The following is a 26,477-nucleotide window of genomic DNA, read 5'->3' on the forward strand; positions in this document are numbered from 1 at the left end:
AGAAGCCATTAGTTGGAGAGATGTATCAACCTAGAACTCCTATAATAGCATACAACTACAAAATAAATCTTGTAGATAGGAGAACATTTTAATGATTTACATTCCATTTTCGGAGTAAAGTCACATTATTATAGATGTAACATTATTTTAAAAGAAAATTTCTAGTACTGATATGAGAAAAAATATTATACTTATGATTTTATTAATTTAAATTCAAATTTGGACATTAGCTATTTTTGTTTTTAGCTAATACTTTAAATATTAAATATATCTAGTCGATAAAGTTTTTAAAAATATACGTCTGATTGATAAAAAAAAATACCAATTTTTAATTTTTTTCAATAAATTATAATTAATTAAATTTATATTTAACTAGATAAAAATTATTTTAATAAATAAATAATTCAAGAAATTCAAATCATGATAAAATAATCATTAATTTAATGTTGTACATAAAGTAATTTGAGATACCTTTTATAGATAAGCTAAAGTACTTAATATTATGTAAATATCTAATCATGCAAAATAATCAAATTCAAATGGATATTGTTCAAAAATTTAAGCACCTATTCGTATGACATGTCATATATAATATTAACTTATAAACGACATGTCATATAAAACTTTACCTCTGGAGGAAAGCTTTACAACATGTCATTTATATGACCGTCCAAATAAACGACATGGCATTTTTCATATATAAAATCTTTATTTATCAACTCACTTTTATAAATAAAATAATATAATTTTAAATATATAATTATCAATAAGTTATTTGTATATTTAATTTTCTTTTAATTACGTGATTCATAAAATAAAAAATAATATAAAATATAATTTAATGCAATATACTCTTATTTCATCCAATGCAATTCCATCCAATATGGCTCATCAAATCTGTTAATGTCAAGTTTCGTCATCCATATTGGATTAGTAAATCATAATTTTTTTTGGCTATCTTTACACATTTTGAAAACAAATTTTTATAAAACATTTGTCACTGTATATTGAAAATTAAAGTATTCAGAAAGTGTGTATAAGAAAAAAAAAATTATAATTTAGTTCCCAGCCGAGCATACAGTAAGCTCAGATCTTACTCACTGACTGTCTAAGAAAAGGCGGCAAGACTGTGATTTTAACAAATAACGACGAGAGAGCGCGAGACGAAGATGGGAGTAAGAAATCAACTAAGTTTGTTCGTCACTTTCGCCAAAGAAGGATTCGAAAAATCCCTTTTAGTAGGAAAATTCTTCTGCTGTCTCCACGTCGTCAACACTTACGTTTGCACTCCAGCTCTCGTAAGCAAATTCGCAAACACTTGGTAAACACTCTTCACTCCTTAATGATTTCCATTTTCTTTGTTTTAAATAAAGAAATGATTCTGTCTCAGGCTTACGGTCCTAGCATGCTCCCGACTATCAATCTGACCGGCGACTTGGTATTGGCTGAGCGGATCTCGACCCGCTTCAACAAAGTGTGTCCCGGAGATGTTGTTCTTGTACGCTCTCCTGTGGTTCCAAGGAGGATTGTGACCAAGCGCGTGATTGGAATGGAGGGTGATCGTGTTAGCTACGTTGCTGACCCCAAAAGCAGTGACAAATTTGAGACTGTTGTGGTATTTTTCTCTTCTTTTCTTTTTGTAGTTGAAAATTTTTTACTTTTTTTTTTAAAGTTTATTGAGCGTTATGGGTTGTGTTTTGCCTTATGGGAATTTAAGGTTGTGACTTTAAGTGAGAACAATTCTTCTTGGGGTTGTAGATTGCCCTATTTATTTACTGCTGATTATATTTGTCTTCAGGTTCCTCAAGGGCATGTGTGGATTGAGGGAGATAACATTTATGAATCCAATGATTCAAGGAAGTTTGGGGCTGTTCCTTATGGTCTTATTGAAGGCAGAGTATTTTTGAGGGTGAGCTTATTAATTAATTACTGTTTTTTTTTAAAAAAATTTTAAAATCTGATGGTTTGGTTTGCTATTCCTGTGGGAAATTTGTGGGTTTAAGCTAACTAGCTAAGAGAGATTTAAACTCATTCGTGGAAAGGATCTCTGCCAAACAGTTCTATCTGATATTGAAGTGCTAAATCATTGGGGAATCATCTTTGCTCAGGAATTAAAGCATTTAAGGCTAGTCTTTTTGAACAGTCTGTGGAGGCCCAGACAAAAATAAATAAATAATAATAATAATGATTTCATTTGGTTAACAACCTGTGTGAAACAACCATTAGCTGAAAGCTTTTGGGCCAAAATCCTGAACATGGCATAGAGGATGTTCTTTGACATCCCAGCCAGTCGCATAAGGCCTTTGCTGTTCTTTTCCCTCTCTGTTCTACTCTCTTTTTCTTCCATGCTGGTGTTGAAATGTATTGTTTGTTATTTGTGACATGTATGCAGTAACTTAACCTTTCATTCTGAGCTATTGATTCTATATTCTTTCTAAGTCATTTTATTACCTTCTTAACTGATGATTTTGAGAAACAGAAAAAGTTTTTTGTATTTATTATTAATGTATCATTTCTCATTTTTTTGGGGCATCTATTTCCTGTTCTCTTAATAGATATGGCCACCTAAAGATTTTGGATCATTGGGAAGAAGAGCAGAATAAGGGACTCATTCTTACAAGGTACACTATTTAGCAACATTCGGCAGCCTTTTTAGGAATATAGAAAATGACCAGCTGAACCTGAACTTTGGAGTTTTGAAATTGACTTTGTATTCCCATTGCCCATTATTTGTATTTGTTGACTTCAAATTTGTTTTCAAAGCTTTTATCATTTTAATTGGTAAAAGCATTCTCTCATAAATTTGAAAACTACTTACTACAAAATCACCTTAGAATTATATTTCTGATTACCATCTATGGCAAGTATCTATTCTGGTAAGTTTGCCTCATTTTGAAACCTTGATGTGACCCTTTTGAAGTGTACCAGATAAAAGATTTGCCTTAGCAAACTTATTATCTATGTAGAGAAATATTGAAGTAACATTACAATAGCACAGTAAGTTGAAAGCAGGAGAACCCAAGGTTGACCATCACCGAGATAAAAGTAATGGGACTACATTTCATTAATGTAGACTGTATTTTGTACCCTTACCAGATAGAATAGTGACAACAGTCATTGAGGGCTATAAATCGGATGACAAATCATGATTATGGCTAGACTATAGCCATTGGCACTTAAGGATCTCTTGTCAAGATAAGGGTTGGATTGAGCCAGAATAGCACAATTGCATGCGGTGGTGGCGGCAGTGGCACCACACTGGATACATATATGAAATGAGAAAACTAGGGAAAGTGAACAGGAAAAGAAAATACGAGAAAGAGAGAGGGTGTTTGAAAGGAAGGCAAGCCACTCTGCAGGCTTGAGCTATTCCCTGCTTGAGGCTGCAAGAAAAGAAACACACAGAACTGAGGGAAAGGATTACTAGAAGGGAATCAATGAGTTTAGTTCAGTCGATCGAAGTCGTCTCGGTTAGAACCATGCTCTATATGTTGAAGTCAACTTTGAGTAAAGTGGCTTCAAAATCGTATCCTTCTATCGTACGGATATGCCATTTAGGAAAGTCTCAGTATTCTCACAATTATGTGCTCAAGGACCTGTTTGATTGAGGTACTGAGATTTTAGAATAGTTGTAGTTATAAAATAAAAATTGATAACATATTGTAAGTACGATTTTTAAATGAAAAATTTGACAAAATAATAAAAATATTAGAAAATTTTCATCATACAAATATGAAGTTAATTTAACTTAGTTTTTAAATCATAGCAAATGTTAACACAACACTTTAAAACTACAAAATCAAACAAGTTTCATTCCTTCTTATTTTTTCATAAAGAATGACACTAATTTATTTATTTTTTATTTTTTATTTTTTCAGTTAATACAGGGGATTTTTTTTTTTTTGTTTGAGGAAAAGGTAACCTAATTTACTCCTTTAAGAAGCAATAGGTAGGGATGACAAAATCCTCTATGGATTTAGGGCCGCATGACGCCCCACCCTAAATGAGAAAAACTTTGGATAATTTTTAGAAAATGTGGTGAGAAATGAAAGAAAAATAATCTCTAAATTCTTAATAAATTGAGATTTAGTTTTATACTCCTCACCTTCTACTCTCACTCTAATTATGATTATATATAAATATTTTTTATTTATCAATTACAATATTAGTTAATAATTTTTCTTGTTATTTTTTCCTAATATAAATAGACTATAACTAAAAAAAAATCATGTGATATAATTCTTATTAATTCAACCTTAAAATATTGTTATATTTTCTTTTTTCTCTTAAGATGTTGCTCTCTTCAAATATTTTTCAATTTTGATATAATTTTAAGATATTGTTTTAAACTTTCAGAGATTTTTTTTATAAATAATTTAAATACTTTATAATATAGTGATAATTTTATTAAAGTCTCTAATTTTTAATTTATTGAAAATATGTATCTATGTTTACTATAAAATAAATAAACGTGGAATGAGATGAGGATAGGAAAATCATTCTCCACATAAAAATTCTCCACATAAAAATTCTCCATCTCTATTCCACTAAATTTATTGAGAAATGAAGTAGGGAATGGAGGTGAAAATTTTAAAAGGATGGAGAATGAGGTAAGCTTCCCCACCTCCATTGCCATCCCGGCTTTTGATGGTATAACAATTTTAAGTGCGTTCCTAAAGCACAAATAGATTTTTCTGAAAATACCTCACTGTACAAGTACAACCCACAACAGAAAACAACTATTTCTAAATCGATCATAATATTGTCTCTTGAATATAAAACCAAATAATTGGCAAATCAGCAGGATCATACCCTCTAGAGGAGCCAAAACATAAGGCCATTTAGCCATATGGGCTGTGACATATTCTAGAACTAGACCAACTGATACATACATGTGGGATAAGCATCTCAGAAGTCGAAGTAAAGGACACAACTCATTTTGCATTTTGTTGGTATTTACAATCCCAAAGGGTGGCAAAAAATGGCAACCGGCAAACCTTACGGCTGAACTCCGAGTGCCCTATCAAGTGTCCAGCTTGTCAGCTTCTTTGATTGTGTATCCAATTTCCATATCTTCTCTTACAAGTCATTCAGAAGTTCAGCACACACTATGTGGCAGGAACAGCATAAATATTGTTGTAATGAAATGCAACTTATATGGGACTGACACTCGATATCTGCTTTCAGAAAAATTGTAGTCACTATGGGTTCTTTGTAACTTAAATAACAAAACCAAAAAGATCAGTAGTTGGATTTTTCATATCTACCAAATTTAATAGAAAAAGGGAATCCGAACCTGATTCTGTGCACTTGTTGCAGTTGTCCAGCGCTGATGGTGATTTACTGCCGCTGAACTCTCACGAATGAAAGTTATTGTTCTTGATTCATCTTGTCTGTTAGCTACTACAAAAGGTGGTAAGTCTCTCATTTCCCACAATACAAATGCCGAGGGTACTGAAGAACCTACAAAAATACGACGGCCTCACAGTTAGCTTTCACAGGAAACTTCTTGACTTTGTCCAACGCTGATGCAAGAATATGAAAGCATCACTGATGTTTTAATCATTTTAACAAAGGAACTTTATTGCAACCTTAGTGAACAAGCCATTATTCTAGGCCTAGCATTTGATGCCTTGCAACTAGCTATAGCAAGCAACAACTTCCGTATAATCGGAACTGTTTCGTGGATTCTTATGTTACTTCAAACAAGCAGTAGAGAGTCAATGCTAGTTGCTAATGCCTACTATGGATAGCCACTATACATCCTTTGTTCAAATCAAATTCTGAGTATTACAATAGATTATTTGTGTCTTAGTAAATCACTTAGCATATGGAAAATGTTATTGTACTTACCTACAAAATAATACAAAATCAATAAAAGTGAGGTAGAAACACCATTTATTTCCAGTCGATGCCAGTGATAAAGGACCTGCAATCAAGATCTTATGGTTGTTTCAGAAATTCAATGGTGAAAATGCAAATATTGAATATATGATAGATAAATACATACCGGGATTTCAGTCAAAAGACCTATAAACGCACTTGGTGTAAAACATAAAACAGAGACAACAGCTAACCCTGCAATCTGCATGTAACAAGTCAGTTTAAAATCACAAGTAATAAAAAGAATTTAGGGATCTTTGAAACTGCTGAATTGATAAATACATCAAGACAAATGCCACCGGTGCCAATATATATGCCAAAGAACAACAGGCTAAGAAACTCAATACAAAAATAGGGCAAAGAAAGCTACGTCTATACCTTCCACATCTCAGATGTAGCGCTCTCAGATCTAACTGTCCTCATCTTCAAGCATAAAATTAGTCCTGCGAAACACAGCAAAACATATGCTTTAAATAAAAGTGGAGCAGCATATATATACTAGAACTCAGCAAACTATACAGATACCCTAGTCACATACGTGGTCAATAAAAATCTTATCCCACCATTTTCAGCAAGTAAGATAATATTTCCAATTAAATGAAAAGTCATAGAAACTTCTCCACTACCTTCCCCTTTCTGGGAAACTGGTCCAGACAGGCATATTGAATTGCAAATGAGGCTATTCCATTGCATCAAATTAAATTACAAAAAAATTATCCCTATCATTTGTGCACTTGCGGTTCATAGTTCAAATTTTCACATGCATGAAACCAGCAGTAACAGACTTGAGACAAATTCTATGAAGTCAAAAACAACCATGCACACATACATATTATCTAGCATCAGAGAAACACACACACAACACCCATTTGAGATGTGATGCTATATGCTGCAACCTATAATAAGCTACATGCTAGTTGTCTAGATCTAAAGAACTTCAAGTAAATATCTTTTATTGACCTCTTCAACAATAAGATTCCTTTCGTATAACAAATTAATTAACGTGGTAAAAAAAACTTAGCACTGAGTCTAAAACCTATTCCAAGTCGCACAAAGCTATTACATCAGCAAGATAGGTGCGGATATTGAAAATTATACCCAAAAATTGAAGGTACAAAATGGTAGTTGCTCACCATAACATGCTAATGCTCCTCCAAGTAGCAGTATTGCTATGGAAAAAAGAGATACATACACCTGCATGAGAATATAGTAATAATGAGAACCAGATAATTAGAGATACAATGTAGAGGCGAGCGATGACAACATGACTGGGAAATTACAAAACTACAACATAAATGTCCATACCCGGGCCACCATTGATGAATCAATAGGATTTTCTCCCATCCCAATCCAGATTACCACAGCAAATGTCATCATTAAAATGAATACTAGAACAGTAGCCTGGGATCAAGTGCAGAGTAAGAGAATTTCTGAAAATTAAGGTCTCAAATGTGATTGTGGCTGTGACTTGATTCAATTAAGGGGTGTGGTTACCATCATGCTACTATTAATGATAATAAAATAAAGAACAAAAAAAAATGACAGCATGGTAACCAAGGGAAATACAGATAACTTTTCATCATTATCATACCAAAATCACAATTTTTTGACGGCTTCCCACGTGAATTGAATGAAAAGGAACACATATTCTACGAGTATCAGTGTTTGGTGAACCAGGTTTGCTTAATGACCTTTTCAACAAAGCTTCCAGAAAACCATGCTCCTCATCTTCTTCTTCTTCATCGTCTGGCTGATGGCAAAGGTCAACCCTATCAAAAGAATACCCCAAGAAAGACAGTGTATAGATTATGAGAAACAACAATTTAGTCTGAAATGGATATGTTGTATTGCAATGTTTCTTATATCAAATTATAATGTTTGCGGCATTTCTTTTTCTATTAACAAATATTATGATTCTTGCTATATTTTGCTTTCCAATTAAATGTATTGCTACAGGTAACTGGCAGCAGATCTGGTGTTAACTGAAAATTTAGTCCAACTGAAGTATCTATGTCAACATAGCTAATATTGTTTGATGGTGAACATTAATGACATGCAATTGAAGACAAAGTCAATACTGAAACAAATAATATGCAATAAACTTTTGAGTCCAAATAATGTGTTAACAGGTAAATGATCAATAATGAAAACAAAGAATAAGAAGAAGATGTACCAGAAAGATAAAAGCAGAAGAAATGCTGCAAACAACAGAAGTCTAGGAAAGGCTGCAAAGCAGAAATTCACACAACTCAAACACTTTCATTAAGCTCTTAAAATGAAGATCTAAATATGTTGGAAACCAGAAGCATACCCATGGCAATAAAACCACAGGAGTAGGACCAGCATAACCATCCATTGCAGGCAGCAACAAGAGTTAAAACAAAATAAAGTAAATAACCTGCCAGGTCAACAGTAAACTTAGCAATTTAGTTTGATTCAGAATTACAATATTACCCTTTAAAATAGCTGCCATTAAAGTTCAGAGGACCAAAATAGTTCACAAATACTCTGACCTTAGATCGTTGAACAATTGAACATGTTATTAGTGAAAAATAAGTAAGCTCGTAAAGTTGCATGGCGTTTAGACATTCACACGATAAGCTGTAGATGTTACCTAAGTACTATCTTCCGCCAAAAAATAAATATATAGAAAATAATCCATATGAATGTAAATTAATAATTTCAATCATATTTATTTGAAGCATGATTTTATTTTTATTTTCACTGTTGATATGGTCTTATGAAGTTGAAAGCCAATGAAGACATGTAAAGTGAATCCTATGGAGGTTGTTAACAGATAAATGTATAATAATATAGCATAACCATTTTATTTCCTGACTAATGCATTTCATGAAAATTTCTAGCATCCCTAAATCATCAAGAATTATGCATTGCACACAAGCAAAGAGTAATTTAATCGATTGAAAGTTTGTAATATAATCATTAAAAGAAAATAAGCAAAATGAAGACTAGATATGAATGACTAAAGACCCATTGTAAGCTTTTGAACTGGAAGCAACAATACAGTATTAAATGCTTAGCCATGGAAACTAAAAGACAATCATGAATTAAGAAGAATCACTATTAAACTATAATATACGTGTAGCAGCCCAGGCAGTATCAAAATGCAGAATAGGAATTCTTACCTACATTAGAGGAGCCAATTAATAGGTGAAATACCTGTAGACATACATTTCTATTAACAGCATGCCAATGCACTTACAGTAAAACCAAAAGTAGAGTATCTTTTCACAATAAAACAAGCATCTTTAGTGAGATTTTTTACGACCAAGAACACAAAAACAAAACCAGAAGCAAAATAGTTATGCTTTGTTGATTTTCTGGAATAGTTTTCAACTGTATTTTCTCCCTAAACGATTCTAATTGATTAATATTATATAATTTCCTGATAACTTCAATCCAGAAATCCACAGTCCCCTTAAATGAAAGCCAAGTAAGATGAGACACCTAAATTTCTTCTGGTTCAAAATCTTTCCAAAAAGTTTCTGCTTAAGTGTGAGACAAAACACCCAGATTGATCAAGGCACAACTTTTCCATCAACCAATTGGTCTGAAAATAACAAATTTATCTAGCAGCCTGTCATGGCATTAGTTTCAAGATTTACAAAGTTGTTCATAGGAGATGTAGCACTTACTTTCTGACGAGTCCAGCCAAGTTGTGAGTTCCTTAAATGAATCCTTATTAGCTGATACACAAAGTAGCATCATAATTAATCAGTTTGCACAGTATATAGGGGGGAGACAGAGAGAAAATATTGCAGGCACACCAGAAGATACACCCATCAAAACATACATAAATGTAAGGGTAGGTTAAACTGCAACAAAATGAAGAGTTATTGCAACAGATGCTGAGAATGCCATCTCATTGATCCAAGCATTGGCAGCACGAGGCCAAGACAGACAAATTGAGCAAAACTCTTGGCTCATGCTTGGTTTCAAACTGTGAAACCATTTCCACTCACAACTTAAAATATAGAGTACATAGGTATGCCAACTTAAATTTTTGGCATCGTTGCTCATTACATGATCCTACATTATACAGAAATTGTTAAAATTTAAATGTAGTAACTCACTTTTTCCTGCATTTTTACTGTTCCTTGTTGATTCTCCTCATTCTCTTTCTTCTAACAAGTATTTTGAGTTGCCCACTGCTTTTCCAACAAATTATTGGGTCATTCATATCTCATGTTTTCACAAATGCTAGTAACATGTTAAATTCACAAACTAAACTTCTAAATTCAATAAACCTATTTCAAAATCAAGGATCCAGATGTTATATCACACACTCCAATGTTATTGTGACCAGGGTATTAACCAGTAGTCTCAATACCATCATTAATAGGACGGCATAATCCCCTTAAACCACCACCATTGCTCGAGTATCAATAATCTCACTTCCAAATAAAGTCTTAAATATTATACTTGACCTTCCATCTAATCTCAAACCCTGTCAAACCAAAACAAACCCAGTCCAAGAACTATACCAAGAAAACAAATTCCTCAGACAATCAATCACCAATAGACAACAAAAAAAGAAAACGTTCATATCCCAGGTACCCAAAAAGAAAAAATATTTTAAAAATTCCAACATTAAGAACATCACTGGAACCAAAATTCTCATCTTTTTAATCAAAATAGGTGAGTATGTATGCACCAAAAAAAAAGTTAAATAAAAATTAATGATGATGATAAAGAGAAAACAAACCTGAGCAAAAGCAAGAGAAGCAATAATGCCATCGACAAAAGCAAGACCCACATTAACACCCACTAACAATCCTGGAAAACAAGACCCCTCTCCCAGTTGTAACATCTTCTCTCTCTCGTTTAACCGATGATGTATCACATATGTATGCAGCATATAGACACTTATACGAGTGCCACTGTGTGTTTTATTAATATATCACTTTGCCCCTCCAAGTCCGTCCAGGAGAGAGAGAGCCAGATAATGTGAGCGAAAGAACAGCTTTTGGGTTAGAAACTATCAAGTGTACGATATCAAAAGAACCCTTTTGTTTTACTGGGCATCTTTCATGCAGTATCTCTCGCTGATTCTATTCATGTTCCTCAGCAAAGAGAGGGCTTTCATGAGATTTGTATTTTATCTTTTCTTTTCTTGAATTTGTTAATTTTTGTGGTGTTTCATTTGTCCTAATCAAGTGCCAAAAAAAAAAAAAGTGTTCTTTTAATGATGATTACGTGGAAAATAGTTGAGGACACGCGTCACCCCACGGCTCCCCGGGCTGCAGAAATCTTGAAGGAGATTCCGTGATACCGTTTTGACCCAGTATTTTGACCTTAAATTTAACATTTTTATATCTAGTCATTTAAGAGAGGAAAAAAAAAGAAAAAAAAAATGAAAGTGTGCACATAGTCGGAACTATATTCGTAATCAATTTTATTCCAATTAATTAATTAACATTCATCGAAAGTTTACAATTATTCAATTTTATTGAAATTTTATTATTATTATTATTTGTATTAAAAGGCTGTCCTTTCACAGCCGCCTCACCCAACTTTGTCTGTAGAGTATCCGAACAGATCCCATTGTCCTTTGAAGTTTCAAACTCCAGCACAATGGCCCAATTCGAAAGCAATCACATGATTGTTACTAAACGATGCAACTGCAATTTGTCACTGACACCAAATTCCCAAAATATAAAAACTAGGAAAACCAAATTCCCAACTTTATTCGTTTTAAGTTACATATCTTTGCAAAACCAAAAACAAAATATAATGAGCGATACGGTAATAGGGTCATTTTGACTTAAAAAAAAACAAAGTGAAAAAATTGTTAGACAGATTGTGCATGCACATGGAAAAAAGGTGGGGAAAAAAAATAATAATAACGTTTGCTATGTGTTTGCGGTTTCTGTTTCCTTAATAAACATTCTCCTGCTGATGGATTAAAAACTAGGAATATATCGTTGTTAACCCAACTAGCAGAAATTGCAGTAGCAACAGCAACAGAAAATTTTAAATTTTAATTTGAGAAGAAATCTATGCCACTGTGAACAGCAATGGAGCGGGTTTGTGGTGGAGATTATGATACCCAACCCTAAATTTGTAGTCATCCCAAATCTAGATTATTCCTGAATTGTGGTCATTGGGGTTGAATCCAGGATATCTCCGATAATTTCCAAATGGAGTGAGAAATAAAATAGGGGCTCGATCTTCCAATATTTAAAATTTTTATTTTTAAAAATGTAAAAAAAAGAAGGTAATTTTAGACTTTTCTTTGAAATTGTCTCATGCTATGCATCAATCTGTCAAAGTTACATGCCCAAAAAAAAAATTAAAAAAAAAAAGACACTTCATTTCATGTAATTCAGATTATGAGTGCATACTCACGTTGAACACAAATGACAAAACAACCGCATCCTAGTTTTTTACTCTGTACTCGGAATCTCTCATCACTGGCAAAATAGGACATACTCCACATACACCAAATTGCCCGTATATATGATGGATTTAAATTCTGAACCTGGAATCAGCTTGGCAATTCCATTTTTGCAATTCTGAGTTAAGCAGTGAGTTTAATTGCTAATGTGTTCCAATAATGATGAGTTTTTAGTACACTGTTCGTGTGTGTAAAGACAAATGTCAGCACAATAGACAAACTGTTGACAGTTAGATTGTAGTTTCAGTTTTTGAAACACAGACTTGCAGGCACGAGGCATGCAACCATATAGTTTCATTGTCGATATAGACCGCACAAGGACTCCCAAGTTAGTAATTTAGTAACATGTACTGAAATGCAATACTCGTTTCTAAATTGCCATATGATAAACATTTGCGATAGCAAATTTATAAATTTACTCTAGAAGTTAATCTTTAGTCATTCCTGTATATTACTGTTTAATTAGCTCATTTTTGCATGGACTTTTTATTACATCTTTGTCTGCAAAGGATAATGCTAATTCTGAAAGTTGTTTACATGAAGTACCTTCCAAGTTCCATATCAGTCAATTGTTCACTCTTCCACAAATGGTAGTCCTTAGAGGGGATACGACACACGTTGTGCAGTAAATATGAACCCCAATACCTCCTTGATCTAGATAGATAGCGGCCCAGACATTCTGATCAATGGACCAAAATTTATACCAATTTTATGATTGGAACAAGTTTCGGTATCTAACTAGCTAGATCAAAGACAAACTATTACTGATAATGTCATGAGGTGCATCTGATTTAGCAAGTGCGAAGAACAACATAATGAGAATATACTTATAGTTTATATTTTGAACACTTAACTTTGAAATTAAGTACCAGCCAAAACTGGGGATAAACCGGCACTCGAACACTGGGTAAGAAGAAAGGGGGCTTTTTTCTCTGATAGGGCCAACATCTGATGGCTCAAAAGCTACAGTACCGATGCACATTAAATTGAGGAAAATATGTTAAGATAACAACTTAGAATAGAAAATTCATGACCTTATACTAATTATTTCTCTCTGTCTTTCCTCTTAGAAATTCATCACAAAATGACCATATCAAAGCACAGAACCGTTGTGTTTGCTCATAGGAAAGAAATTAGGCAATTACAATCATTTTGGAAATTGCAGCCAAGAAAACCAATGGGAGACAAAAGATTGAGATGAAGAGGATTGAAAATGAGGATGACAGGTTGATAACATTCTCCAAACGTAAATCCAGGACTTACAATAAGGCGAGTGAGCTTGTCACTCTCACTGGCGCTGAGATTGGTCACCCCTCAATTGAAGCTGTAGCAAACCGCTTCCTGGGGCAAACCAGACGCCAAATGACAACACTCCTGCTTGTTGAGGCTCAGCGCCAGGTAAGAATTGATGAACTGAATCAGCTCCATGGTGACCTGCTCGCCAACTGGATGGGGAGAAGGAGAGGGGAAACTTCCTGAAGCAGATGACCAAAGGGAAAGAGACTCAACGGTGGTGGGAAACACCAGTTGAGTAGCTGCTTCAAATGAATGCAGCCTTTGATGATATCTACGTAAACGTTTGCTCACCGAACTCAACGAAAATACTGTTGCTGCTGCTGCCCGTTCCTCCATGGCTCCAATGAATCCTCCTCAAGCAGCAAATCCATTTGCTGCCAATCCTCAGGAACGTGATCCAGCAAGGGCCTACCGATTCTTGTATGGGTTTAAGCCTGGGCAGTTCTAATCACTGTCTCTGTAACAGTTACTTCAGTTTTCTGTTTGAGGCCTTTCTTTCACTTTTGTCTTGAGTCCTTCTCAAGCAGATGTTCCAAATTTCTAAAATTCCGGATCGGCAAATTCTTTGCATAGAGATTTTCATAATCAAAGCAATTTTTTTTTTTTTGGGTTGAATGATAACTCCCTGTGCAAAGCATTCATTGCCTTTGACTGGAATGAATGTAAACAGTTAACCTCTACGTTTGAGAATATATATGTGCGTGTGTTTTCTCAAATGGGTATAGTGAACTTTTAGATTCAGTCCTAATTAAATCTGTTGTCTTCTATGGTTATTTCTTAATGAGCATTATAGTTGGATATTTATTTGTAGACTATATATAATCATGTAAGTGTTCTTTTACTGCTGCTGCTGCTGCTGCTATTATTATTATTATTATTTAAGAATAAAATCAAATAGGCATAATCTAATGGCCGCACTAACCAATATAACAAGATTGTGCCATATAGCGTATAACCTAATCTTCTATTGAACAACCATCTGCAAGTTTTCTGAAGTAATTAAACTCTTATAGCAGAAGATTAAAAATAAAATCATTTTAAAAATTGCAGATAGCCATTCCTTATAAAGTTTTTCTTGTGTTAATTATCTTTTGTCTTTCTCTTCATTTATCTTTCTAAGGCGGTTAGGCACATGTTAGCTATCTAGTCATTTTAATTGTCTCAACTCTTAAGTAACCGTACTTTTTTTTTTTAAAAGCAAAATACGGAAGATATTGTTCCACGAAAAAATCAAAAGAATTGCCCAGGCTTGAAGCCGTAGGAAAAAGGACAGGCTTTTGATGGATCAAATTCCTGAGGATTGGCAGCAAATGGATCTGTTGCTTCAGCATGATCCTTGGAGGAGCCATTCAGGATGAGGACTCGAGAATTAACAAATACAATCTTTACTTTACAGTTTGGTGACCAATTAAATTGGGTATATATGCAAGAGACAAACAAGCCCTCCAATAACTGATTTAATTCTAGATGATGCAGTGCCTATGTGAATTTCAGTTGATGTGCAATCAAAGAACTAATTTAAAATCTAAGGCTAAGTTTGTTTGCTTAGGATTAGACTTGATTAATAATTAAGATTGGACCGGATTAGATTTGATTGGAATAGATTGGATTATATACTACTACCTTATATTGGATTGGGTGTAATATTGGATTGGATTATGTTAAATTATATTTGAATGAAATTAAATAGTATATTGACGTTTAAATATAAATATGAATTATCCATCGATATTTAATAATAAAATAATTATTAGTATTAAGTTAAAAGAGAATTACCAAAAGATTAAATATATGGAAAATTAGATATTAGGTAGTCATAATTATAATAAATAAATATAAATTAGATTAAATTAAATTAAAATATACTTGATTATTTTATTTAATTTTTATTACATATTTTAAATATATTTTATGTTACCAAAAAGTTAGCAAATACTATATATAAAAGCAATCAATTATTGGTATTATTTCATGATTAATTTTACAATAATGTTACTCTTAATTAGTTGGGAATGTTATTGGCAAAAGAATGGCATGATGTAGTAGGCACGTATGCCTTCCGAAAGTTGCAAGTCAACACATAATATTGTTGGAGCTGAGGTAGTGGCTAAATCACCACAGAATCGGTATCAATGTAATAGATCTACGCATTGATGCCAACAAAAGAGGCACGACGAAGGCGTACATGCCTCCCAATAGTGGAAGGCCAATATAATATCGCCGATGATAGGGTAAGAACCAGATGACGAAATTATTAATACCATCATTCTCAAATTTTCTACATTTACTATTAGTACCAGAAAAAAAAAAAAAAAAAAAAAAGGCACAATACAATACATTGGTGATGGGATAGATTAGATGACGAGACGGTCATTACAATCAAATTCAAATTAAATTTTTAGATCTATACATTGGTGAGATCATTATTGGCAAAAGAGATACAATTTAGTCACAAATGCCTTGTAAATTGGCCGGCAACATAGAGTGTCGCCGTCAAACTATGGGCTGTTACACTACAAAACGAAATAGGAAAAATAAAAATCAAACACAAATAAAAGAACTACCCAACGTTTGTTGCCCAAAGGAATGAGAACAAAGGGAAACTTGGCACGGTTGACCCTTCCTAGCAAATGTTTTGCTTCGTAATAATAATTGTCATATTAAGTCCTTTGCAATTGACAAAAAAACATGAATCCAATACCCTCTTTTGAAGAGAAACAAAAGAGATTCTTTTTTCTTTTATTTTTTCAACTAGTGAAGTAATAATGTTTAAACTTGAATTATCAACTTAAAAAAATTGTATAAGGCAGTTTTTTTTTTTTTAATTATCTGAATGGATCTGAAATTAGCTGAAGCATGAGTATATTTGTAAATATATATCTAAATGAAATTTTTATTTTTATTTTTTTAATATCTAAATATAAGTATTAAGTTATTTATTTTAAAAAATCATAAATATAATATTTTACATATACAATCTCATAAACATTAACACTACTTATATTTATTTAATTTGTTGAGCACATGTCAAGTTATAATTAAATTATTTGATTAGTTAAAAAATTTGATAATGTACCTTAACAAAGCATGAATATATATATACACACACACACACATGTATGTATGTATGTATGTATGTATGTATGTATGTATGTATGTATGTATCTTTTGACATTAATATATGATACTTATAATGTTCTTTTTATTATATTATTTGATATTTTTTCTTGTTAATTACATAAGCCAACCAAAAATTGTTTGACCAACCAAGAATTGTTTAATCATTTAAATTTAAATTAATCTATTAAATAATATTTAAAATCAATTAGAAAAAATGTAATTATAAAAAAAATGAACCTATTGCAAAACACTCACCTAAAGTCTTATTATGTTTAAAATTCTCATTCTTAATAAAAAAATGATAGTTAAATATGCACAAAACATAGAAAATGGATAAAAAATAAAATAATAAAAGGATAATTTATATAGTACTAAATAAAAGTATTTAATAGGGGTATTAATGAGAAAGAATATTAAAGTTCCGTTCAAATAAAAGTTGGAATATTTAACTTTTTTTTTCATTCAAACCTAAATATCATATAATCAAATATAAGTTATAGAAAACAAACAAACTAAAAAGTCTAAACTTTTGAAAATAATTAAAATTCATACTTTAGACAAAAAATAAATAGCCACTAAACTTTTATAAAAAAATAGTGAATAAAATACACGCATGCACGTGTTGGTGTGCGTGTATGTGTACATATATAAATGTAGACAATATAATTTTCTTTAAAAGATTACAAATTGAAGTTCACAATATTACTAATTGAAGTGTGTAACAGACAATTAATTCAAAATTTATATAATTAATGAACACCAAGAGGATATCAACACGTGTGACAGCAACATGCTAAAAAATACAAAAAAGCTAATTTTACCTAATCAAATAAATAAAGAAAAAATATTGTAATTTAGACTAACTTAAACGCGGAGCAAGAGCATGCAAATGCTTATATGCTTGAATATAAAATTAACAATATGAATGCTTGTATGTGATGACAATAATATGTAATCTACAAGAATTACTAATTAAAGCAGAAGAGGTTGAAGTCGCCATACAGATTTTATTTGATCCAAAGTTAACAAAGATAATGATATTATCATGTACAAGCCATCTTTTTTATAATCGAAGCTCACAAAAAATGGAAGATGGTGTGTACAAGATCCATATAGTTTCTACTTTTGGCATTTTAACCATCATTTTCTTTAGTTGCCCCTTTCAAAAGCAACAAAGAAGATGATGCCTCCATATCATCAATATGGCTTTTTAGATTCTCACGAAGCTTCTCCAAGGATGCCTTCATATGGAGAAGTTCATCAAGGCCAAGGTCATTAATGGATTTCTTACAATATTTCGATAACCCTTTTGCTTTGAGAGCCTTGTCAAGCATCTCACCGCGTTTCTTCTCAATTTCCAGCTGATTAACCAAGTCAATTAGTTGCTCGTTGAGCTGCTCGACTTTAGCCTCTTGCTCGGCATCAACATGGCTATTAGTCTCGTCTTTTGGGTCCATTTCCCAATTTAGAAGACGCTGAACCACAACATCAACGCTGGGGTGCCCAAATGAGAAAGGCTTTCCCCCAGGAGAAAAAACAACAATCGCAATGTGAGCAGCACATAGAGTAGCCAGTTCATTTGCCTTCTTGAAGAGCCCATTTCGGCGCTTCGAAAAGGTCACTTGCCTTGAGTTGCTATCTTTCACCATTTTCATCTCAATCTTTCGGCGACCCATAATTTGTTGATGAATGAGAATTTTAGAGAGGATGAGTGAGTCAACTCTCAATATTACCATGTTTATATATGATATATTTAGGAAAGTGAGAAGGAGGTGTTTAATGATGCCAGAATCAGAGAGTTTACATGTTTCTAATAATGGATTTTGCTTCTTCATTACTTCTATATATGGATTATTATTTTGCCGATATTGGAGAACTTTTTAATTTGTTACCTTATTAGTCTCACCCTTGTAATTATGAAACTTTAAGCTTTTAGTTGTCAACAATTAATCTTTCTTGAATTTGCTTCTAAAAGTATTAATTTCATGTTGTGCTAGTTTATTTAGCTTATAATCACATTGAGAATGCTCTTTTAATCATGGTGCGTGCTATGTATTCTTAGTCAATTTAGACTTAGGTCTTGAATTCAAGCATTATAGTATGCATGTGTGTTTAATTAGTAAAAATTTAAAAAAAAAAATTACAACCACTAAGTGGTAATATGATGTGTGTTGTTATCTTTTTGTAAAATAATTTTATTTAATTATTATATGAATGACATAGTACCTCCAATGTATTTTGGGTATTAGAAAAATAAAGTATAATAAATCTGTTGAGTATTTAGTGTGAACGTATATATATGGCACCTAAAGCAATGCGTTTTCTAAAAACAGATAAAAAAGAAAAATGCAATCTATATATATGGTGTATGAATTAATGACCAACTAAAGATATTAGTTGTGCTTACTAATTTTTTTTAATAATGGCTTGACATCCTAAAATTTTGAAGTGAGAGGTGAATAATACATTCAAAATTGTTGCAATTGTTACTTCCAATTCTATTTGTCTTGCCATTTTTGTTTACATGCAGTTCTTTGTCAGTTATTCTAGTTTTGACATATGTCTCGTTTCTGAAAGCGCGGTCTTATTTTTTATCTCTTTTTTGTGTCTTTTTTGAATCTCAATTAAAACAGCTAACTAGAGGGGAATTTATAAAAATAGCTCCAACACTTTTAAGTTTTTTAAAATTGATTTCAATCATAACTAGTCAAATACAATTTTTTTTAAACTAAATCAGCTCTAACATTTAAGATCATTAGCTTGTCGTAGGGCAACATATGTCTATCACGCATAATGAAATAGTTGTAATTACGTGTGGTAGGCATATGTCACCCTGCCTATCGCTAACAATAGGTGCCCGTCACACATATTTTGAATGTTATCTCCAATTTTGTTTTAACTTGGATTTTTATTATTTTCAATATTTTTTTAATCTATTATCTCAAACTAAATATTTAAGAACCCTCATAATAAATAGAAAATAACAATATTTATAACAAAATCCAACATCAATATCAAACCTAAATCCTAAACTTAAAACATTAAAAAAAATCACATTATGTAAAAGCATACACTAACCTTAACTTGTTGTTTTATGCATTACAACATTTATTTGATGAATTTGGTAATTTATTAAGAGTCATGAGGTTTGGTGATTTCATGAGATGGTGAGGTTTGATGATTTTCTAAGAATGGTATCGATTTGGTAATTTGTTGAAAATGATGAGGGCTATTGGTACTAAAAACTTGTATTTATCTAGTTATAACAGAAAAAAGTTAACATAGTTAATTTCAAAAAAATCCAATAGTTTTGAGACATTCCCTAATTAGAAAGATGTGCTTTTATATATTTTTATTATTTAGATATCACAGAGTCTTGGCAGGGGTGAGCTTAGAGTTCAACTTTGCGGTAGCCAAATTAAAAAAATTCTAAACTAACTATATGATTTATTTTTTTCAATTGTACTACATGTAACATGTAAAATTTTTTATTTTCATAGTGTAAAAGTTATTTTCCTATTGAAAAAATATAATATAAATGTGAATAAACAAAGTCTATAAAACATCAACAAAAAAGTAGGCTCATTTATTTCCAACAAAAGGAAAGAGAATAGAATTTGTTAAAAATAAATTAATAATTATAAAGACACAAGTTACTATCAAAATTGATTTTTATGAGATGATATAACTTGAATGATATTTTTCTCCAAAATTTAAACATTGTGAGAGAATGTGGTCCCATAAGGTAAGATTGGCAAAATATGGGTTTAGGCTAAGCTTTTTCAAAATCATCCTTATTTGCAACCCTGATAGCCCTCCAGTAGTCATCTCTAAGTTGTACATTAGGAAACGTTTGTGTTAAGTTGGAAAATACATAGCTTGCATAGTACCTATTAAGGAAAAGAACTGAAAGTGTTAATCTTGGGCCACCCTCTTGTGAAATGATAACACTTCAAATTGCCCCCTAAAGTTTTGACAACATCAGGTTACCTCCAAGAGACACTTTGATCATAATTAAATATATTAGATTGATCAGATCATACCAAACTATAAATGTAAAAAAAAAAAGTAACAATATTTAAGTTTTTACGCACCTATTTTGTGATCCATAAAACTCTTGGTTTAAGACATTCAGCACACCTTCTGTATATCTGTCATAAAAGTTAACTCCCTTGAATCAGCTAAATATTCTTTCAAATGCCCCAAAAACCAAGTCCAGCTGTTAGTGTTCTAAGATTCACACATACATACTGTTAATGGAAAGATTCATTGGCTTGCATCAAGTGTAACTGCTAATAACAATACACTCTCGAATGGTTCCTTTAAATGATATCCTTCAAAAAAAATAAATGGTCTATATCCCTCCTTGAAACCATCTCTAAGTCCTGGAAAACACATAATGAACCTTTGGAACTTACACTTGTCTGCAGGGGTGCTTGATTTTATGATTTTAAGCATTGCTAGTGCACCCAACATATGTTGTTTAATGATGTAAGCATAGTGTCACATGACGAGAGGTTATATCTTAGGTGTCACGATTGCGGTCCATGACATTAGTCCCAAAAGTCTTTAAAGCTCTAAATATGGTCTCCGCTGCCTACTGACTCTAGAATATTTCTTTTGGCTCTATAAGCCTTCTGTGGACTGACCTTAACCCCACACATCTGTTTGATATCAATAAACATATTCTCCACAGAAAAGGAAATATTAACATTGATTTTTTTCTGGTACTTCTTGACAATCCAAGCAGTTGTTGCCTCTAGATTTTTCATAATCCCTTGACATGTATAGATATTATGAAAACTTTTTATTTGGAAGCATTCACCATGTCTATACTACGAAGCATAGACTTTAAACGGATAGTTGAATGCATAACAATGACATAGTATCCTCATTCTCTTAAATTTCACTCTTCTACCTCGAAAACTTTCTTGATTACAAAAATCTTGAAGGACTCATGCAAAAGACTTCGTGTTTCTTAAAACCATTTCAACCTTAAAATCCATTAGATTTGTACTATCCTCAAACATTTGACCACTACTATGTGAGATATTGCACTGAATGGATGCTCATTATCTAATGATTGGATTGGACCAAAATCAGCATTGTCACTTTCATAACCCTGTAACAACCTACCATCTCTATCACTACCATCACCATGATTAAATTTACTACTACCTTTATGTGTTGCTTCTTCATTATCGCTTTTATTATCTGAATCAAAATATAAATAAAACTCATCTTCAGCATGAGGAAGAGGCAAATCATCTATTATTGTCTGTGTTGAAAGACAAGCAACTGATGAATTTGTAGTTGCCCTTGTCTTGCTTGGCTTAGGCCTAGTCTGAACAAACTCATTGTCTATAGAATTTATTTTTCTTTTCTTTCCACTGCTCTTTGAAGGCTTAACAGGAACAAGTTATCTATTTTAACTCTACTGTGCAATCCTATGAGAAGCTCTTATCTAGAGAGAAGTAGTTTTCTTTTTGTTGGCACAAATATGAGATGACTGCACTTTACTACTTCTGTGCCTGCTTTGGCAAAATCAAATTGTTCTGGATACTGCATAGACCTAGCGGAGCAGTGTTAAACTGACAAGGAGATGCAATAGATTGCCAAAGCAAGCAACGGCAATTTGTTAACTCTTTATGCTTTATGTTAAAGCAAATGTATACACGCGCACACACACTCTTTACAAGAATTCTAATAATTTAAGTCTCAATTTAAGGCTCAGTTGATGTGTTATTTATCTAAAAAGATGGTACTATATTAATCTCATTAATTATGAAATTTAGTATACAATGAATATAACTTAATAATTAGGATCGTAATTGTTGGAATCCTTATTGATACTATAAAGTTGATAAAAAAAAAAAAGGTCGCGTCCAGCCGGCTTCGGAATGGCATGGCATGGCATCGAATATATTTTGTAACCTTTTTTCTTTTTCTTTTCTTCAAAAATTCATCATATATTTGTTTGGATAGCATGGAAAATGTTTTAGTCATTCAAATTCTCTGTCATCTCGTCATTCGGCTGCGTCTTCATCTAATTTAATATTTAAGGCTGCCAGCCAATCACCAATTCAACATATTATATAATTCTAGTTACCAATTCATTTTTCTAAATGGTATAATACAACATCAAATTGCTTTTGTAAGAAGGGTATTATACAATCCAAGCCACAACTCTTCACACATGAAAACCACAGCTCGATCTTAAGTTTTCTTTGGTGATACTCTAATTTTATATATGTATATTTATGCGGTCAATAATGAAAATTTTCATAAATTTAAAGTTTTTTAATGAAAGATGATGAAGGATGTTGTCCCAAAGAACATTACACTATAGTCATTTCTTATAAGAAAATACAATTAATTTGTAGGATTGCAAGGCATAGCCGTTAACCTCAAAAGTGATTTGATATCAGTTGTTCAGACTACTTTATTCTGAAATTAGCTGGTTTTTGACACCGTGCACTCTTTGAGAAATAAATTTATAAGACTATATATATTGTAATGGGAAGCATCTTATCTAGCATATGAATAAAGAAGGAATAAGAGTTTTCGTAAAGTTCTGAAAGCAACCGAAAAGATTATTCTTAAATTATATATCAATAAGTGAATATCGAAAGAAGCATATACTAAGCCAACTGGCCAATAATTGAAGGTCTTTAACAACAATTAAGATTTAATATTAACTATGTGAGCGCAAGGCTTTGAAACAAACCCAAATTACAAATGAATTGGACTGAAATCAACTTTGAAATAACATTAATTACTGACGAATTCCGGCATTAATTAAAAACAGGCTTAGTCAAGCTAATCAAGTTGCAACTAGTTATTGTCCCAAGGGCCTGGCTAAGTAGATTTAAAGCAGCTTCAATTAGCTGATCACTTGAGTTCAAATTCAAAAAAAAGGTATGGCTTAAAAAATTTATTAATTTGGTCCAAGATAAAAATAAAAATTTACAACTAATTATTCAAAAGACAATAAATTTTAATATTAAGATTTTGCTTCTAGCAATGAGTAATATTGATTAGCGCAATCATATTTTTGAGCAAGTCCAAATTGAATAAGACTAATGACTAAATCTCCTTGTAATTAAATAGCATAAGTGTTTCACGGATATGTGTTTATTTAAAGAAGTCTATAAATTGTTTACTATAATTTATTTTTGCTTATCTTGCTTTTCGTTAAACCGTTTATAGCATTGCTTCTAGAAAACCCTAAATGCTAAAAACACATTGAAAAGTAGCCTTAACGCTTCTCAAAGTTGAAAAGCGTTCACAAAGTTGAAAATTCCCTGTCGATACTATTCGGGTAAATAAATGGGAGTTTCAATAAACGTAGCACATGCCCAAATCGAAAATCACACATTCAAATCATCCAAATTCGGAAGCCTTTGTATTTATTCCCCCGGAAACTGCCCGCTCTATTTCCTCAGTGCCACTGTCATTTTCTAGCATATTCCTCCTTAGCTTTTCCATCGTATTTATGTGTTCGTCTTGTCCCGAAAGAACTGAGGTGTCTCACTTTGATTTGAAATTAATAAGACGATAAATTCCGATGCTTTTTGTTGGTCCTTGGTCGAATCCACCGACCTGAGGCTTACAATTGGCCACATCTTTTTTTTACAATTGTGAGAAAAGAGATCGGTTGGGTCTTAATAGTATTATAAATTTACAACATTTTAGTCTCGAATTTTGTATTTTTTGGAAATTCGGTCTATCAACTTAATTAAAAGTATAAGTTTCATTTTTTTAAGTTTAAGATTCTTTTTTCTAACTAAGCACATTAATTAAGTCTTGTATTAACTAATTAGATATTATATAGTAGCAAAAAGGTATTTGATTCGTTTAAGGACGAGTTCTGTATTTCTTAGAGAGTTAAAAGTCTTCTATTAATTAAACTGCGTTAGATATATTATATGGCGGCGAACATGTGTGTATAAAAAATAATTATATGTCCTGAAAAAGTTTATTGATACTTTCCACTCCAATGTGTTTCTAGATACGCACGTATCCAACCACTCGGGCAGTAACCCGAGTGGCCAGGGCTGCTACCCTCCAACTTGGAGGGCAGCAGTTCGAACCCCCACAAAAGTATTGTGGGGGTATTTCATTTCTCAATTAATTTGAGTGAAGGTAGTCTTCTCCCTTACCCATGAGTGAGGAGTAGACATCCCTCGAATATTTGTGAGGGTTAAAATCTGGGCAGAGCTCCATTAGTATTGATGTCAGTTAGTCCCAGTAATAGTCTGATTTGTAAATATCAGTAATAATCTCATGTATATGAGTTATAATCTGAGCAATAGTCTCATGTAATAAAAAAAAAAGATACGCACGTATCCTACGCAACACAGCTCACGCGTTCACTTCTTCACGTTACCTAACCTACCCTTGGTTTATTTTTTATTTATTTTTCTTCTTTTTGGGTGGGTTGAGTTTGACCCATCAAAACGCGGAACAGTTATTCTTGCACACCCGCCACACAAATTACCAAACCACCCTCGACGAATAACCAAGTAGGAAAAAAATACCCTCACATCTTTATGAAATATGAACCGTGTCCCTGAAGAAATTCAACTTTCAGAGTCTTTTATATAAGCACCATAATTTTGACGCTCTCATTATTCTAATGTGAACGAACAACAACCAGAGACCAGAAGGCAGAAGCAAAGGGCCGATAGTTCGGTGATTGTATCACATATCATATGGAAAGCACGAGCACGAGCACGAGCACGAGCACGAGCACAGGCATAAAGAGGCTTAACAGGAGATGGGTTTTATTTAAGAGGCTGATAAAGAGGGAGTCTCTGAGATGGAAGTTTCTGGGAAAGTGGAAGAGACTCAATCTTCAGATCTCTTTCTTCGATGATGTTCTCTTCAAGATTGTTTCCGTTTTTGAAGCTGTTGTTTTGGTTGCCACCGCCTGTTTCTTCTTTCTTTGTTGCGGCTGTCACTTTTGACCCTTTTTCTTTCTCTTTACGTATCCATTTATTTTATGGCATACAATTTTCATTTTGGATCTTTTAATGAGGTTATGTTGTTTAACTTTTAAGTTACGCCTTGGATTTGGAATTGGGTTTGTGGAAAGAAGAAGAGAGAGTTGGGGGAAGTTTCTGATTGGATCTGATTCGTGATCGCCTCCTTTGGTCCTTCGTACTTAATTCGTTTTCTAATTGCTGGGGCTATGGTGGTGGCCGTAATTTGGGCTCTGAAGCTTTGCGGGGGCCGTGGGCAGAAGCTAATTTGCATAAATACATCCAAGAAATTTTTATAAAAAAAATTAAGTGAGATGTAACTTCTTTCTATGAACGGATCTTGGCAGAGAGTTATGTTACTTCTCCCTCCGTGTCTCTAGCCTTGATTAGCTAAAATATTCTCATAAATTAAGTGTTAATTTTTCTCCACGCCAATCGGCCAATGCCACTTTCCGTGGTGGTGTAAACCTTGCTAATTTGTCTTCTTACAGCTCTCCAATATGTTTAGAAACTTAGAATTGAATTCGTAGGGGTGCAAATTTAGTTTTTTTTTTTTTTAAAAATTCTTTCTAATTTTCTTTCTAATTTTTTTTTCTCAAAAAAAGAAAAGAAAAGAAAAGTAAAACTTCATCATCTTTGGAGGAAGAAAATAACAAAATCTCCAATGTCAACCGTCTTGCTGTAACTAGGCCTGACAAAGCTATTCTATTAAGCTCGCTGGGCTCTTCATGGGGAGCCTTATTGTTTTACAGTGTCCAGTAATTTTTGCAAACTTA

General features: G+C 32.6%; 4 protein-coding genes across 10 annotated transcripts; 2 read left to right on the forward strand and 2 right to left on the reverse strand.

Annotated features, from left to right (window-relative positions):
• The first annotated feature begins 915 nt into the window (after positions 1-915).
• LOC102623009 (uncharacterized) lies at positions 916-5,761 on the forward strand. 4 transcript variants are annotated; one of them, XR_008052444.1, is made up of 6 exons: positions 920-1,298; positions 1,391-1,615; positions 1,799-1,909; positions 2,556-2,621; positions 3,097-3,949; positions 5,320-5,761. XR_008052444.1 is itself a non-coding variant. In XM_006467436.4 (5 exons), exons 1-4 carry the CDS (start codon positions 1,170-1,172, stop codon positions 2,601-2,603), a joined length of 513 nt encoding a protein of 170 aa, XP_006467499.1. In that variant the 5' UTR covers positions 922-1,169; the 3' UTR covers positions 2,604-2,621; positions 5,320-5,761. The 4 variants fall into 4 exon arrangements, 3 of the variants coding, with proteins under 3 accessions (XP_024951157.1, XP_006467499.1, XP_024951156.1); XM_006467436.4 differs by lacking the exon at positions 3,097-3,949 and having other exon boundaries at positions 922-1,298; XM_025095389.2 differs by lacking the exons at positions 3,097-3,949; positions 5,320-5,761 and having other exon boundaries at positions 916-1,321; positions 2,556-2,858.
• Positions 4,732-11,037, reverse strand: LOC102623683 (tobamovirus multiplication protein 1-like). 4 transcript variants are annotated; one of them, XM_006467440.4, is made up of 14 exons: positions 10,610-11,036; positions 9,978-10,052; positions 9,540-9,590; positions 9,030-9,063; positions 8,195-8,281; positions 8,057-8,108; positions 7,475-7,652; positions 7,189-7,284; positions 7,017-7,077; positions 6,262-6,326; positions 6,011-6,085; positions 5,854-5,929; positions 5,297-5,463; positions 4,732-5,177 (listed from the first exon to the last, which is right to left on the reverse strand). In XM_006467440.4, exons 2-14 carry the CDS (start codon positions 9,987-9,989, stop codon positions 5,154-5,156), a joined length of 978 nt encoding a protein of 325 aa, XP_006467503.1. In that variant the 5' UTR covers positions 9,990-10,052; positions 10,610-11,036; the 3' UTR covers positions 4,732-5,153. The 4 variants fall into 4 exon arrangements, with proteins under 4 accessions (XP_006467503.1, XP_024951155.1, XP_006467502.1 ...); XM_025095387.2 differs by lacking the exon at positions 8,195-8,281 and having other exon boundaries at positions 10,610-11,037; XM_006467439.4 differs by lacking the exon at positions 9,978-10,052.
• Positions 11,038-17,715: 6,678 nt separating this feature from the next.
• LOC102615185 (agamous-like MADS-box protein AGL29) lies at positions 17,716-18,629 on the reverse strand. The gene has a single exon (XM_006468129.4). The coding sequence runs from the start codon at positions 18,550-18,552 to the stop codon at positions 17,851-17,853; it is 702 nt and encodes a 233-aa protein (XP_006468192.2). The 5' UTR covers positions 18,553-18,629; the 3' UTR covers positions 17,716-17,850.
• A 6,655-nt stretch (positions 18,630-25,284) lies between these two features.
• LOC127900394 (uncharacterized) lies at positions 25,285-25,756 on the forward strand. The gene has a single exon (XM_052435350.1). The coding sequence runs from the start codon at positions 25,432-25,434 to the stop codon at positions 25,684-25,686; it is 255 nt and encodes an 84-aa protein (XP_052291310.1). The 5' UTR covers positions 25,285-25,431; the 3' UTR covers positions 25,687-25,756.
• Positions 25,757-26,477: the final 721 nt, after the last annotated feature.

Source organism: Citrus sinensis, chromosome 2, assembly GCF_022201045.2.
Source record: "Citrus sinensis cultivar Valencia sweet orange chromosome 2, DVS_A1.0, whole genome shotgun sequence".
Taxonomy (NCBI): domain Eukaryota; kingdom Viridiplantae; phylum Streptophyta; class Magnoliopsida; order Sapindales; family Rutaceae; genus Citrus; species Citrus sinensis.